General features: G+C 37.1%; 1 protein-coding gene across 1 annotated transcript; it reads left to right on the plus strand.

Moving 5' to 3' along the window:
• Positions 1–3454: 3454 nt before the first annotated feature.
• On the plus strand, positions 3455–13259 carry LOC133982228 (anoctamin-9). Its single transcript, XM_062421189.1, has 24 exons — positions 3455–3486; positions 3597–3730; positions 4457–4531; positions 4667–4789; positions 4905–5041; positions 5247–5296; positions 5390–5448; positions 6266–6345; positions 6846–6980; positions 7068–7161; positions 7243–7303; positions 8391–8473; positions 8584–8688; positions 8900–9064; positions 9146–9182; positions 10466–10577; positions 10939–10996; positions 11128–11225; positions 11321–11517; positions 11609–11761; positions 12155–12302; positions 12393–12512; positions 12769–12862; positions 13143–13259. Exons 2-24 carry the CDS (start codon positions 3710–3712, stop codon positions 13257–13259), a joined length of 2322 nt encoding a protein of 773 aa, XP_062277173.1. The 5' UTR covers positions 3455–3486; positions 3597–3709.
• Positions 13260–15129: the final 1870 nt, after the last annotated feature.

The following is a 15129-nucleotide window of genomic DNA, read 5'->3' on the forward strand; positions in this document are numbered from 1 at the left end:
TATTTTTTTGTGTAAAGGAAGCTACATTAAACAAAGACAGTTCGCAAAGACTACAAAGGATTTGGATTTCTTGGGTTGTGGTCTAATCTCTTATCCTAATTTGTTCGCCTATATTATTCATTTGCTTAGGCGCCTCTAAATTCAGTCTGTTGGCAAAATGTCCAGAGTGACAGCTTCCAGAAAACTAATTCACAACCAGCCATTATCCAAATGCTTTCATATTATCACCGGGATATCTCACACCCTAGAGGATCATCAGAAAATTAAAAGAACAAATCAATTATAATCTCATTTTATCAATTAGGCCAGTATTTCTCAAAGCGGCCCAGGGTCCTCAAAGGGACATCCAGGGGTCCCTTTAATATTCTAATGTCACTTTTATGTCATTAACTAGAAGCCAGTCCATTGAGAGAATTAATAAGAGCTATTCTGTTCATAGGTTTCACGCTGTTCACTGTCTTCTGCCCTCCTACAGTGTAGACCAGTAGTTCTCAAAGTGGGGCCTGGGGACCCCCAGAGGTCCTTGAGGAGGTCCCAAGGAAAAATCCCACCCATTAGTAACACAATGACAGAATGTATGACTATTCGGGTCCTGTTTCATTTTAACACTTTCTGTAGTAAAACATAAAAGCAAAAATGGGGACCCTGAGACAAAATCTTTAATTTCTGTAATTTTGAAAATATAGCAAATCATATATTTTTTAAAAACATCAGAAACTACATTGTTAATCCTTCAGCACTCACTCAGATGTTTAGTGTATAGCAGCTTTTCCCAGTCACTCACACACTGTACTGTCCTCTTAAAGTTCAGGAAGGAGTCTTATCTGCAGCTTACTCCTCCCTACCACCTCTCCACTCTGTACTTCCACAGCGGTGAGGTTTAGTAGCAGTGGCCCCCTCTGTCACCCTTGAAGTGGTTTTACACAGTCCTGTACTGATGTAATTATATTATCCTCCTGTGTTGGGTGCGGCTGCCTGTACAGAAATACAGCTGCTTATTTTCGCCACCACTTTTTCTTCAGCCTTCTATCGCCTCTCCTCCTTGACATGTGGGTCCTCCTGGGTGTGCACTGCTTTGCAAGGTTTCCAAGACTAATGGTGAAAGTCATCACTAATAACAAGGCACGCAGGGCCACCCGTTTGACATGTTAGTTTTCTCTTCTTTTTTTAGAGTCAAATGGGAAACAGAAATAAATACACTGGACTGTGCAATGGGAAAGAATAAAATATTAAAACTCACAGGTAGCTACACTATAAAGAATATTGTCCAGTGCAGTTGCTATCATAAGTAACAGTAAACTAGATCATTTTTTAAATCATAATTAGAGATAAACTGGAAATGTTTGACATAGTGATTTTAGTTAAGATAAGATAAGAAGTACTTTATTAATCTCTTGGAGGGGAAATTGAATGTCACCTTCTCACAAAAACAGGCAACATACAGCAAGGAAACATACAGAGTCAGGCAGTACAAGATAAGAGCAAAGCACCACATCAACATCAATCAAACAATCCACAACGCTCAGCAGTCAACAGCAATGTTCATTAAAAAAAACCTCACTGCACCAGGTATAAAGGACTTGTAAATCTTTCTGTAGAGCACCTTGGCTCGACTCGACTGGTTCTGGTCAAACCATCACTCCATCTCTTAATTTAGTTAGTCTTTTTTGTTGTTGTTGTTGTTGTTGTGGAAGCTCCAGGGGGTGGTTGAGGAAGTAAAAAGGGACTGGCCTTCTTGCCTGTCTTTAAAAAAAGAAACATTAATAATCAGGAGTCACATTTCAGGGCATAGTATTTTGTGTTTTTCAAGCTTACTCAAACAGCCAATTCAAACAATGGCAATACTCACCTCCTCCTTGTTGTGCCCTCTGCAGGAGGCAAACGAGTAAGACAGGTCCAAGTGCCTGCTTCAGAGCTCCAGGAGTAAACCATTAAGATGATGGGGGGGAGTAGAAGCAAACAGTGTTGATTTATGTGATTATATGAGTGTATGTGTTATTGACTTGTTGATAGGAATACATGTTTATGTAAATATTCATTCTTTGTATTCTATTTTTGTTGGGTAGGTGTAAATATTTACCCAGGCAGGTATATAAGACAGTAAGTTGCTTTTAATGCAAGTTGGTGTGTCTCACTGTGTCGGTATGGAAGAAACAAAATGCAACAATTGGTGCTTTGCAGTTTATCTCTAATACCTCTTGGAGTGAAAACGTAAGGCCACTGACAATATGTTTATGTAATACTGTATAATAGGATTGATATTGTTTATGTATTCATATGTATGCAGAATTGTAATATAGCTGGGCCAGGTGCAGCACATTTGAATTGATTTATATACTTTCTGCATCACATTTAATACATTTATCATATATTTGTATGCCATACCTTTGTCAGAAAAGTAATGTTTTTTATGTAATGGAGTAAGGTACAATATTCTCCTATGTAATGTAGTGTAGTAAATGTATAAATAAAATGGAAATAATCCAGTAAAGGTTGATTACCTAATATTTCTATCAGTAAAAACTCTTATAAGATTAAGTTTACAATGGGTTACTGTATCCTGTTTCCTGTATCGCTCAACTTGACTTGTCAGCTATGAAGAAAGGGAAACTGCCAGAAATAAAACTGCTGAGCCAGCAACATAGAAAGCTACTGTAACACCTTTAACTGTATCAAGGAAAAAACATTTACATTTGTTGAATATTTAAACTGATGAGTCCCTGTGAACTGAACATCTACAGCAGGTGAGTGTATTTTGAACATGTATTTTTTTTGTAATTTAGTTAATCCATAATTGTCTCTACTGTGGGTTGGCAGATTAACATTGAAGAGTGTGAAACCTCTGAGCAAAATACTCTCATTGGGATAACTTGTAGTCAATGAAATAATACAGGAATTAAAATGTTCCCCATGATACCCCCTCCGGGACCCCTGGGGATTTCAGGTTGACACCGCTGATTTAAGGAATGGTCTAATTAAGTTAATTACTATAGGGAATTAACGCCAAAACTAACATTGTTCCTGTATGATAATTTTGATTGTTGACAATGAACGGGTATTTATTTCATGTTGGTCAGGACACTCAAGACTCAATAATCAACTATGAATCTCAATTAACCTGTCCAACATATCAGTAGGCCTACGATGCTTTCATTTTATGACAAGTGTTGCAATGATAAATGTCACAGTCAGGAGTGCCTTACTGTACGTGTGTAGGATGATTCAGTCAGAGCCAAGTCAGTCAGTGACTTTGCTGCCATCTAGCGGTGCATTAATGGCATTTTGCTCCACTGAGGAGGAGGCAAAAAAACATGCAATTCCATCGCACCTGCCAACACAAATCAGGATTATTCACTCCTTTTTTTCTGCAGCTACTGTAACATACAACAGAGCCTGTTTGTTTGAGTTTTGCATTGACTCCCACTGTTGACATTGAACTGAGACAGGTGGAGGCTGTGCAGATAAATGCTCTGACACCAGCAACAGGTAGAGTCGCTTTTACATTCCTCAGCTTGTAAGACAACAACACGTTTGTTCCTTGAGGAAGTACGGAAGTTACCTACTGCTTGTTCAACAGCCGTCATGTCGTTTTATAGTTGGGCATATCGGTGAGCTGACTGGAGGGATTTTGGATAAGGGAAAGGTGGCTGAAGCGTTTTGTTTTTTTAAATCCGGGAAGTCGCATCAGCGTTCAGCACTTATACTCATCATGCCCGTCCACAGGAGGCAGGTAAGTGATTTTATTCATACATACACTGCTCTAACACAGAGATCATGTCGAAACATAATGGAGCTGAAACCAGCTCCTATCATAAAATCTGTGTTTAAATTGCCACAGGCCTGCTGCCTTTAGTCCTGCATTTATAGATCCAACACAACCTCATTGTATTGCTTAATTAGCAGACCCTTGCACAATTCATGAGTGGACTATATAATCATTACTTCATGTATTGATTAGGATTTAAAGGCATACAGTATGAACCTCCTCCTATGTCACAATGTTCAAGGTGCATTTCCAGATCTGCCACACCTTCACTGTCTTGTTCTGCATATACCAGTGTGCAGAATGCGCTCTGTAAGGGAGTATCATAGACTGGCATGACAGGGTGAGAGCACATAGCCTGCCATGCAGTTCAGTCAGATTAGATTTACCCTCTCCAGTGACAGTCCTCCATGGTGAGTCAGGATCTGTACAGCACAGTGGCATCCACTGACACTCCCCCTCGTCACAGTGAGACTGGATCCTTTTGTTCCTGATGACCTTTCTTCTTATTTTAATAAGCTTAATATTCAATATCAGCAGCATGACTCACTCTAATCATCATGTAAAGCAACATTCCACTCATACTTTTACTATCATTAAAAAAATGTAATGATTTATTCATGATGTGCACATTTACCATTAGTGTATGAATTGTTTACTACTGTATTACTTTTTCATTAATATGTTGAATAGCCCAGTATTGAATTTCTGGAATTCATGGGAGTGGTGAAAGAGAATGGCAATGAACAGACATCAATTCCTCCTGTGGTAAGATCATTTTATGTGTCCACTTTAAAAACATTTAGTCAGTTATGGCCTTATTGATACACACCACAAATAAAGTTTTCCCTGTATAATCCCCCAAAAATTTTTACTTTGGTGTATCATTTCATCATCACACAGCACACTCCGCTATCATACGACTATGTCCTGGTTGCCAAAACAATGGATAAACAGGAGAGAGAGGTTTTCAAAATGCAAACCGAATATATTGAAGAACTAAAAAAAAAGAACTTGAAAGTCACAGTAAGTGTTTAATGCAACAAACATTAACTTTTTCTTATTTCTACATCTTTGAACATTTTATTAAAAACAATCAAATGATGCATCCATTCATTTTGTCTTTATGTTTTCCTTTTAGAAAATTATAGATGATGACCTTGTCTTCTATGGGATTCAAGCGCCTAAAGAAATTTTTGAGAAGTACAGGTATCTGCTCAAAGTGTCTGATGCCTGTAACTGGAGCTCAGATCAGAACATTGTGCCTCTCAGCACCAGGTGAAACACGCTGCCATAGCTGTTGTTGTATTTTAAACAGTCACCGATGCTTTAAATAACATCTGCGATTGTCTATTTGCTCCACATGATCGTATCATTACAATTGCATTCTTGTGCACATTTAGACAAAACAATCTATTTTCCAAATACATACATGACATGGAGATGACTCTAATGCAACAAGTTTTATTTGTCCTTGTTTCAGGATAAGGATTGTTCACTTCATCTTGAATCACACCCCCATCCGTTCAGGAGGTGAGCTAGTCTGAAAATACACTCCCTGTTCCTTCTCAAGTATTCAGACTCCTAATCTTTCATGTTATACCACTTATCTGTTAATCTTCCCAGAGGTTCTGCGGGATCTCATGAAGATGAAGGTTTTTGAGGCAAAGTTCTGCTTGCATGAGGTAAAAAAAAAAATCCCAACATATATTATACACAATCCATGTCTTTGTCAAGCATTATGGATGATCTCAAACTATTATACTGTAGGTTGCAATGTTGTCACCATGTCTGACCTGATAATTGTATTTTGCCAGGGCTCGGAAAGGAACTTCAGGTTTAACAGTTGATTACTTGGCACTATTACTTTGTCAAATTGAGATGATATGAGTAGAGACTGATAACAAAGGGCACCTGAAAAAATGTCCTTGTATGAGAACTGAATCAACATTCCCTTGTTAGTGATACCATGTCTGCCATTGTTAGATTGGGTAGTGACCCTATTGTGTTCTGCTTTTCTTAAGAGCTTCTTAATTTATGAAGTGAAACTTGGCAAATAGCCCTCCTAAACAACACAAAGGTGCCAAAAAAAGTTTTTGTTCACAGGAACTCCATGTCAGTCATGTTATTGTAGTGAGTCATCTAATGTTGTGAGTAAGTGGGAATATATGTGTTAGCAAACAAGGCTGCACCTCTGTCAATGTGTGTCATTCTGTTTTATTTATACTATAGTATAACACTATAAAAGACAACTGAAAGATGTTTCCATAAAGTTAAATGAAAGAAATTAAAATATAAAAAAATGTATTCTAAATATGAGACAGTGTTGAATTTGGATGGTTTTATTTGTATGTATAACGTAATAAATCTTTTTAAATTGTTTACAGTTTCTGTTTTACAATCAAAGTTTCTGTTTTTACAATATGATTGTATGCTGTATAAACTGGCTTGTACAAAGCTGTTCTTCACGTCTGTGATTTCCTTTGATTTTGTGTGCTGCAGAAAAAGAAACAGCGAGAGTTGAAGGAGAGCTGGGCTCGATGGACAGCCTGTCTCCAAGGGCAACCCATAAATGCTGTCAGGTTTGGCCTGCAACACAACAACCTATTCATTATTTTCCTGCTTGTTTTTCTTTTACAGTAGCACTTAATGCTGCCATTTCATTCTACTATGAGGAAGGTTCAAGTATTAACGAGGCAACAGCAAATATGTCATCCTTTGTGTGATTCAAGCATTGTTTGGACTAATTATATAACATCATGCTCTTAAGGCTGGAACAGATCAGAGCTGTTGTCTTTGTCCTTAGATTCAGTTATGTACAAACAGCAGAGCACAGTGCAAACATGCATCATGTCACCAACTGTTGTTTTCTATAATGTCAAGTTGTAATTTATAATAAACACATGATAAACTACTACTTGTTTTCAACTGGATATGTGTAAGATTCATATTTAGAAATTGTGTTTACATTGTACTTTTTATACTAAATCTAATTTTATAGAGACAATTAACTGCATATCATTTCCTTTGAGTTGCATCTTTCTCCGTCATGTATTTGTGTGTTTGTGTGTGTGTGTGTCAGGAACTACTTTGGGGAGAAGGTTGCCTTGTACTACCTGTGGCTGGGCTGGTACACATATCTGCTCATCCCGCCTGCTATCATAGGGGTTATTGTCTTCCTCTATGGCCTCGCCTTTTTCAACAGCTCACCCCTCATGTAAGTTCATTCACATCTTTGCAGCTACTGTGCCCTACCATAAATTACTACACTGTAATAATAAAAAAAGTGTCCATTGTGTTGCAGAAAGGAGGTCTGTGAGGCAAACATAGTCATGTGTCCACTTTGTGACAAAAAATGCAAAGTGTGGCAGCTCTCCGACACCTGCACGTATGCCAAGGTACATCAGTGCACTTATCAGTAAAGATCTGATTGGTATACATACCTGTTGGTGCTCACTGCTGGTCTTGTCTATCCACAGGTGAGCCTGCTGTTCGACAATAATGGCACAGTGCTCTTTGCAATGTTCATGGCAGTGTGGGGTGAGTTCTGCATGTCTATATAACACTGTATGTATTCATGTTTCTGCATGTATTTTCTATCTTCAGATTCCTGTTTAAGATTCATAATTCATGCACATACAAATTTGTTTTAGACACCATAAAAACCTTTGAAATTGACTCATTTAAAAAGGACACACTCTTCTACAATAAACTGAATATCCTCTATGTGTGGTTACAGTGTACAACATGTACAACCAAGTATTTTATGTGCCTCAAATTTATTTTATCCAACTGCGTGGATGTTTTTTTTATGATCACTGAGATGTGCATTGCCAAGGAGATGCCACATCACTGTGAGAACCTTCTCCTCCTGGCTACTCACACCTTAATCAGTCCAGGCCATCTGGCTGTGGGGGTGGTCGAGCAGTCATCCATAAGAGCACATACAGTATAAAGGCTCCTATCCAGCTTTTTGTCTTTTGAGTACTTCTGTGTTTTGTGGATTTTTCGAACGTTAACAGTCTGTTTTCAAACATATTCTCATATCTCATATAAAAAGTTCAGTAAACTAGAATAGTCACTGCAGTCTTCACAGAAATAAGCAAATATAATAAGAAAGAAAAATAATGCATCATGGGACAGAAAAGTGAAACATGGATATTGCAGAACAGAATTTGAATGGAAAGTTTTTGAAATGCTTGTTTTAAAAAAACAAAAGTAAATCATTATAAGTTTGTATTTAAGGTCTAAAAAAAAGTAACATCTGGAACTCACATCATATGATAGACTATCTAAGTAGCAGTTTATAGTAAGACCACAGAAAAAGGGATTAGTTCCTGGGTTTCTGCTGCTGATCAAATTTTGCAAACATTTTTATTCACTAGAAATAACCCAAACTTTAACCAAAGTTGTCTCACTTCCCCAAAACTTAAAAAGAACCCCTTTTGTGTTCTAATTATATTCAGAGAAAGATACATGTAAAACTGCTATCTAATAACCCCACAAGTGGCAAAAGTTAACGCTTATCACAGCAGATCTGTGTTATAAAAACCTGTAACTCTGATTCAGTTTACATTTTGTTACACTGAGGCTTTATCAGCTCATTTAAATAGTTTTTTCTTTACAGCAACGCTGTTTTTGGAATTCTGGAAGAGACATCGAGCTTCTTATGTGTGTGAATGGAAAGTGTCTGATTGGAGTGAGGATGAGGTACAATCACTTTCATATTCTTTACACATTAATTTACACCCCATTTCTTTCATTTCAGGTCAGTGCTTATTTGGAAATTCATTGCTGTGTGTTTTATATATCATTTTTAGGAGGAACTGATCCTGGAAATTGTGAACAATGTCAACTGTGAACCCAAAACATATAAGCACTCCTATCTGCGCAGCACTTTGGTTTTGATCTGTGTTACAGCGATGGTGGGTGATTTGTGATTCTGTTGCTCCTCACATTAAATACTTAAAGGTCCTGTATATAGTTGGAGTTCAGGTTTAAATTAAAAGAATGAGGTTTAGGCATGTTGTTTATATTATTAAGATGTTGTTTATATTATTAAGGTTAGAAGCATGTAGTTAGGAGTTAGTCCTCACAAACAATACAATACAAATGAGTGTTTTTATGTCTCCATAGATATTGGTGATCATTGGCCTGACACATGTGTTGGTGGTGTTCAGGGTGATCGCAGCAGTGCTCCTGGCTGAGGGATCATGGGAGTTTCTCAGCACCCACTCCAACAGCGGAGCAATGATGCTGGGGGCCATCTTCCATTACTTCATCATCACTGTCATGACGCGGGTACACAAGTCTCTTAATGTGTGTCTCTGTGGCCTTTTACTAATAATCTTTGTGAATGTGACTATGTCTTTGTCTTTGCAGGTCAACAGGGTAGTAGCCATGAAGCTCTGTGAAATAGGTATATTATCTCATTGTATTTTCTATCATTTAACCACATTGTGTACCACATTTCAAATTTATGCTGTCACACTTATGTTTCCGTGCCGATTTAAACATCATCTTTTATATACAGTTTATGTTTTTGTTTTGGAATTTAATCAGTTTGAGGATTAGATGAGCTTTTTTTTTGAAGCAGTTGTCAACAGGTGGGCAGTGACAACAGGCAAACAAATCTCAGAGGGCTGAAGTTGGAGTGCAGGTAATCAAACAGGAAGCATGTCAGACAAAATAACTGGCAGCATGTTCAGGCAGACAAGGGCTGCATGGAACAGTACAGCGGCCTGGCAACACAGACGATGTGGCCCAAAAGAGACAGAAAGCTGTCTGACTTTATTGGGAGAATTACTTAACAGCTTTCTGATGTAAACATGATGGCAGGGAAATCAAAAATCATGAAACCACACATACAAGAGCTGAGAAGAACATATTTAAATGTACATTACAGAAAACACAATGTCTATATTAAATCATATTCATGAACGAACAACAGGTTTTAGAGTTTATGGTGGACAGTGGAAATATGCTACTATATTCATTGCTTTTAGTCTGACTAACAGTCTAAAACTTTAAGATATTGAATTTGCAGTCATATATTACAAAAAAAGACACGCATACGAGGAGCTGGCACCAGAAAATGTTACAAATTGTTGCTTTAAAATTGACTGCAACGATGAATCGATTATCAACATAGTTTCAGATAAATTTAGTCGATTGACTGATTGACCCCCAACCTGGGGTTCCGGGTAACCCAAGGGGTCACATGATAAATCTGAGGATTCAAAAGTTTAAACATAAGATGGGGAGAAAATAGCCAAATAATTTTGCTTTTTTTTCATAGTGAAATATTGGAAATTTTTCTAAACCATCTGAAAGGGGAACATCATCATTTTCTGCTTGTGTCACTGCAACATGTGACAAGGAGTCATGAGTAGATATTGCTTCACTTAAAAGGGTAACATGCCCACAAGATGTCAACCAAAGTCTGCCAGAAACTTGGGTGTCATGATTGATGTTGTTGTTGTTCAGATACTGAACACACTGTTCATATCCATCCACTGGCTCCCAGTTGCTGCCCACATCAAATTCAAAACACTGACATTCATAAAAGTATAGTATAATATATTAAAATTAAACTTGAAATTCTACTGTATAAATTGGTTTCTCTCATATGTGAAAGATTGTGCCCTTCATTGGCCAAATAGTGAACTGCATTCACACTGACATGAAGTCTGTCTTCACCAGAGAAAACAAGATCATTTGCTGCCACAGAGAAGAGTTTCACTGTCAAGATGTTCACCTTTCAGTTCTTCACCTATTTCTCCTCGCTTTTCTATGTGGCCTTTTTTCTTGGCAGGTAAGAACTTGTGGACTCTGTCAGGGATGGCAGATGAACTTAAAGTGGTGAAATATATGATGGGATCAGAAAGACCGATACATACTGATACATTTAAATCATTTCATCTGATGTTAAGTGTAACAGTGGAATAAAGTCTGTTGCATCCAATCAGTACAATGAATTCAATTTTTTTAATGTGATTCTGGATTTTCTTTATTAATTTGGGGTAAAATATTTATATTAAAACTGTGAAATTTATTTCAACCATATCACCTAGCTCAGAATCCAAACCCACACACACAAATAACTTAAATTAATGTTCTAACCTGATGTATTTAGTTTTGTAAAACTAATAATCGTTTGTTTTTGTACCTGACAGGATAAATGGTCATCCTGGTGGTTATGTGCGAATTGCAGGGAAATGGAGGTTAGAAGAAGTGAGTAAACAAAGATATACTAGTTACTAAATGTACATTTTTTAAAGTAAATGTTGGATTTTGATATGGATATTAACAATATAAAATATATTACTGATTTCACTCTAAACCTTTCACCCTCATGTGCACAGTGTCACCCTAGCGGATGTCTCACAGACCTATTTATCCAAATGGCGATTATAATGGTTCTCAAGCAAACCATCAGCAATGTCTTTGAGTTCACTGGCCCGTAAGTATAAATCAGTTCTGCACATGCCCACAGTATAATACACTTTTCAAATCATCGGGTGTGAGATTGTCAAAGCTCTCTTTTGTTTGCATCAGCTGGTTACACAGGTGGTTTAAGAAGAGAAAAACCCAGAAGCTACAGAGAAAATGTGCCCACTGCTACCTGAAAGATGATATAGAGACCAAAGAGGGAGCTGAACTGTGTGACAACTGTAAGCTTCGAGACTGGGGCAGCAACTACCGCCTCAATGACGTGGACTCCTTCAGCCTCTTCAATGAGTTTCTAGAGATGGGTATGTGCTCTGAGGAATGCTTTATCCAAAAAAAACATTACCCACTCAACTAATAATTTAAATAATAATGTTTGTTTTGTTCTTTATTTAGTGATCCAGTTCAGCTTTACCACCATATTTGTGGCAGCATTTCCTCTTGCTCCTCTACTGGCCCTCATTAACAATATCATTGAGATACGCTTGGATGCCATTAAGATGGTCACTCTGGAGCGCCGACTGGTTCCCAAGAAAACCAACGACATTGGTGAGGACCACTGATGATCTAAAAATTAATTAACCATTAGTAAAAGCCATTAGTTACAACTTATAAACCTTCTCTAAAGTCCACCCTACTTGGTCAAACTGTTTCCAAAGTTGTTCCACACTGCTATGAACACATACATTTCTGGAGACATTTATTTTAATATTTTGTGCATACAAACATATTGAGTCCAAAAACTACAAAAAGCCTTGAAAAGACAGTGTTCGCTTTTTGTGTAATTACAGAATGTAAATGTATTACCGCCCCCCCCCCAAAAAAAAATTATGATTGACATTATGGAAGTAAAATAACCTGCATGTGTCATTACATGTTACATGTTAATACAGTACATGCTGTAAATTACTCCTGATGTCAATCTATGTTGCTTGCCCTCAGGTGTGTGGATAGATGTGTTGGAGGCTATTGGTGTCTTAGCCGTCATTGCAAATGGGCTGGTCATCGGTGTATCTTCTGACTTCGTCCCCCGGCTGGTGTACCGTTACTACTACGGTCCATGTGTCAACAGCACAGCAACAGATATTGAGTGAGAACCCTGTCAACCTTGATTAAAAAATGTTTATTTTCTACCACATTGTGTGCAACATATGTTATTATTTGCTGTTTTTCTGTCAAGCTGCATGGTCGGGTACATCAACAATAGCCTATCCATTGCCCGAATGGATGACCGGAACTTAAAGGAATTTACTTCTTTCCAGATGAAAACTCCGGGAGGCTTGAATGCCACTTATTGCAGGTTTGTTCTCTTTGAATCATATTTGTCATTTACAGATGAAGAGACATTTCTGTGATGCTTCGTAACGTACTGATAGCGCTCACACAGCTGGTATTAACTCCTGCTTTTATCCTGATTGTGTTGCACTGTTACTGTTTCTGTAAGGACTGTGTCGCCTGTGGTAATAGAAGTCTTACGTGAATAAAGTTTCATATTTACTTTTTAAAAAACTGATAAGGGAGATAACATCAACCATTTGGTCTGTTCCTCTTCACAGCTATAAAGACTACAGGAGCAATGAGGATTACAGTCTTACCCCACAGTTCTGGCTAATTTTGGCTGTGCGCTTTGCTTTTGTCATCCTGTTTGAGGTAAGCTTTAACGCACCGTGACCAAACAAGTTATTACTAACCTATGTTTGTTACAGCTGATTGATTTCTTTATATCATCCAACTGAAACACAATACTCCACAATGTTCCCCTGGCTCACTGAATGTCTATTTTGAAACTCAATACATCACAGTTGAGTTTCAAATGATCTGTGGTGAGCTGGGCTATGAGAAAAATCAGGAGATGCTATCCTAAATTAAATTTTATTTTTATTGGCAGAAGAGGAGAGTACATTCCTAAGATTTTTGTCTCTATTTTCAGCATGTTGTCGTCATATGCAAGTTCATTGCGGCCTGGTTTGTTCCGAGCGCTCCCATGCACGTCAAGAATGACAGACTCTTTGATAAACTCAACAGGCTAAAAGAAGAGCTCAGGTAAGTCTTAAATAGTATGTAGTCAGACCGGAATTACCCAAACTACAGATTCACTGATCTAATATGCAAAATCAGTATGAAACCAGATAGATATTTATGACGTTACCAATCCATACAGATTCCTTTCCAATGTCACTGTAAACATGAAGTATTTCTGCTACCAGTTACTCTCATTCAGTCACATTCAGGCTAGTTTTTGGTGCCACAACAATCACTGGACTCATGTTACATTGCAAAAAAAAATATCCCAATAAATTTGATACAGAATGCATATTTTATATTTGTGAAAAACAGAGTATTGGTATCAGATCTGATCTTATGTTGGCAGATACTGTACCTTGAGTTGAGGTATCAAACTACAATTTAAACTTTCCGCATACTGACAGAAGTGTTATGAAAAAATCACCAGTTTTTTTTTTTTTTTTAAATTGCACCACATTAGCATCATTATCAATATAGAACAATAAGAGAACAAGTGACAGAGACACTACATCAATAAACAATATCATATGAAATGCAGAAATACAGCAGAAAATAGTTAAAATACTTCTATACTTACATTGTTTTGCTGTTTTCTTGACAGCATCAGAGCACTCTTGTTTTTTATCCCAAATAAATGAGATTCACAAACGTTATTCACAGCAGATATTTAACTCATATCAGCAGGAAACATGAGTCCACAGGTGGAACTAATAACATTAATGATGACTCTGTTGTAGCAATTACTGTAGTGTAATGCAGCAGTTAATTATGTTATTAGATGCATGCATGTTTGACAGGGTTAAATGTGCTGTAATAATGTGTCGTGAACATGGACGTCCCTGGCTTTGGGAACCACTGCATTAATATATTTGATCATTTTCATCATGAACTCCTCATTTTTCCCACTGTAGCTTGTAGGAGCAGGATTTTAGATTTATAGTTTACTATAGATATACATAATACAGTCAGAAAGACTATGTTGACTTTTAAAAAATCAGATATTCCACTTAAATATATTGATGCTTTAATTTTAAAATTTTAATTGAAGCAGCCTAGATAATAAGTTTGTAGTTTTAATGATGTGCTTATTATATGATACATGTAACATTCAGGATGTTTTTAAGATGCAATGCTGTGAATTTCCTCAACGTAGATGCTGCAGCTAAGCAACCTTTTTATTTCATACAGGTCATGTGAAGTATGACAGCATTCAGACACTTTAATGGAGCGCAATTTTCCCTCAGAAGAAACATGAACCCTGTGATGCTTCGTGCATTAAAGTGTCCAGACTGTGACAGTGTTGAGTGAGCTTCAAAGCCATTAATCACTACCCTGGAGAGCTCAGATAGAGGGCTCTCACTCTCTGTTATTGTTTGCAGTCAGATGTTAAGTGCTGGCCTGCTGGAGTCTCATATGTGAAACGGACATTGAATACAAACTTATTTTCTTGAGTGTACAGTTACTAGTCATTTTACTGACCATGTCTTAGAGGATATTATTCTTATAACTATTCTGTTTTAAGACTGCACTTAATATTTGTGACTTTTATGTGTGTTTTTAATGAAGGTCTGAAGATAATTTATACTGCTACTGCACATACAACACTTGATTGTGTATTACTGTTGCCTTATATCGTAAAAAGCGCTGTGACGATTGTCTTTATTGCAGACGGACTCTGACGTTGGCTTTTGTAAATCAGACACAAGAATGTTTTGCATTATAATGTTTTATATTATTGAATAAAAGAGGAAAGCGATGCTCCCTTGAAATGTCTTTTAAATTTATGTTTGTCCATTTAAAAAAAAGTGTGACAATTAAGATATATTAAAACATTTTGAATTTGCCAAGTACAGATTTATGAGTTAAACCTTTTGTGCTTTATAAATTCTGCC

This window comes from Scomber scombrus, chromosome 6 (assembly GCF_963691925.1).
Source record: "Scomber scombrus chromosome 6, fScoSco1.1, whole genome shotgun sequence".
NCBI classification, from domain to species: Eukaryota; Metazoa; Chordata; class Actinopteri; order Scombriformes; family Scombridae; genus Scomber; species Scomber scombrus.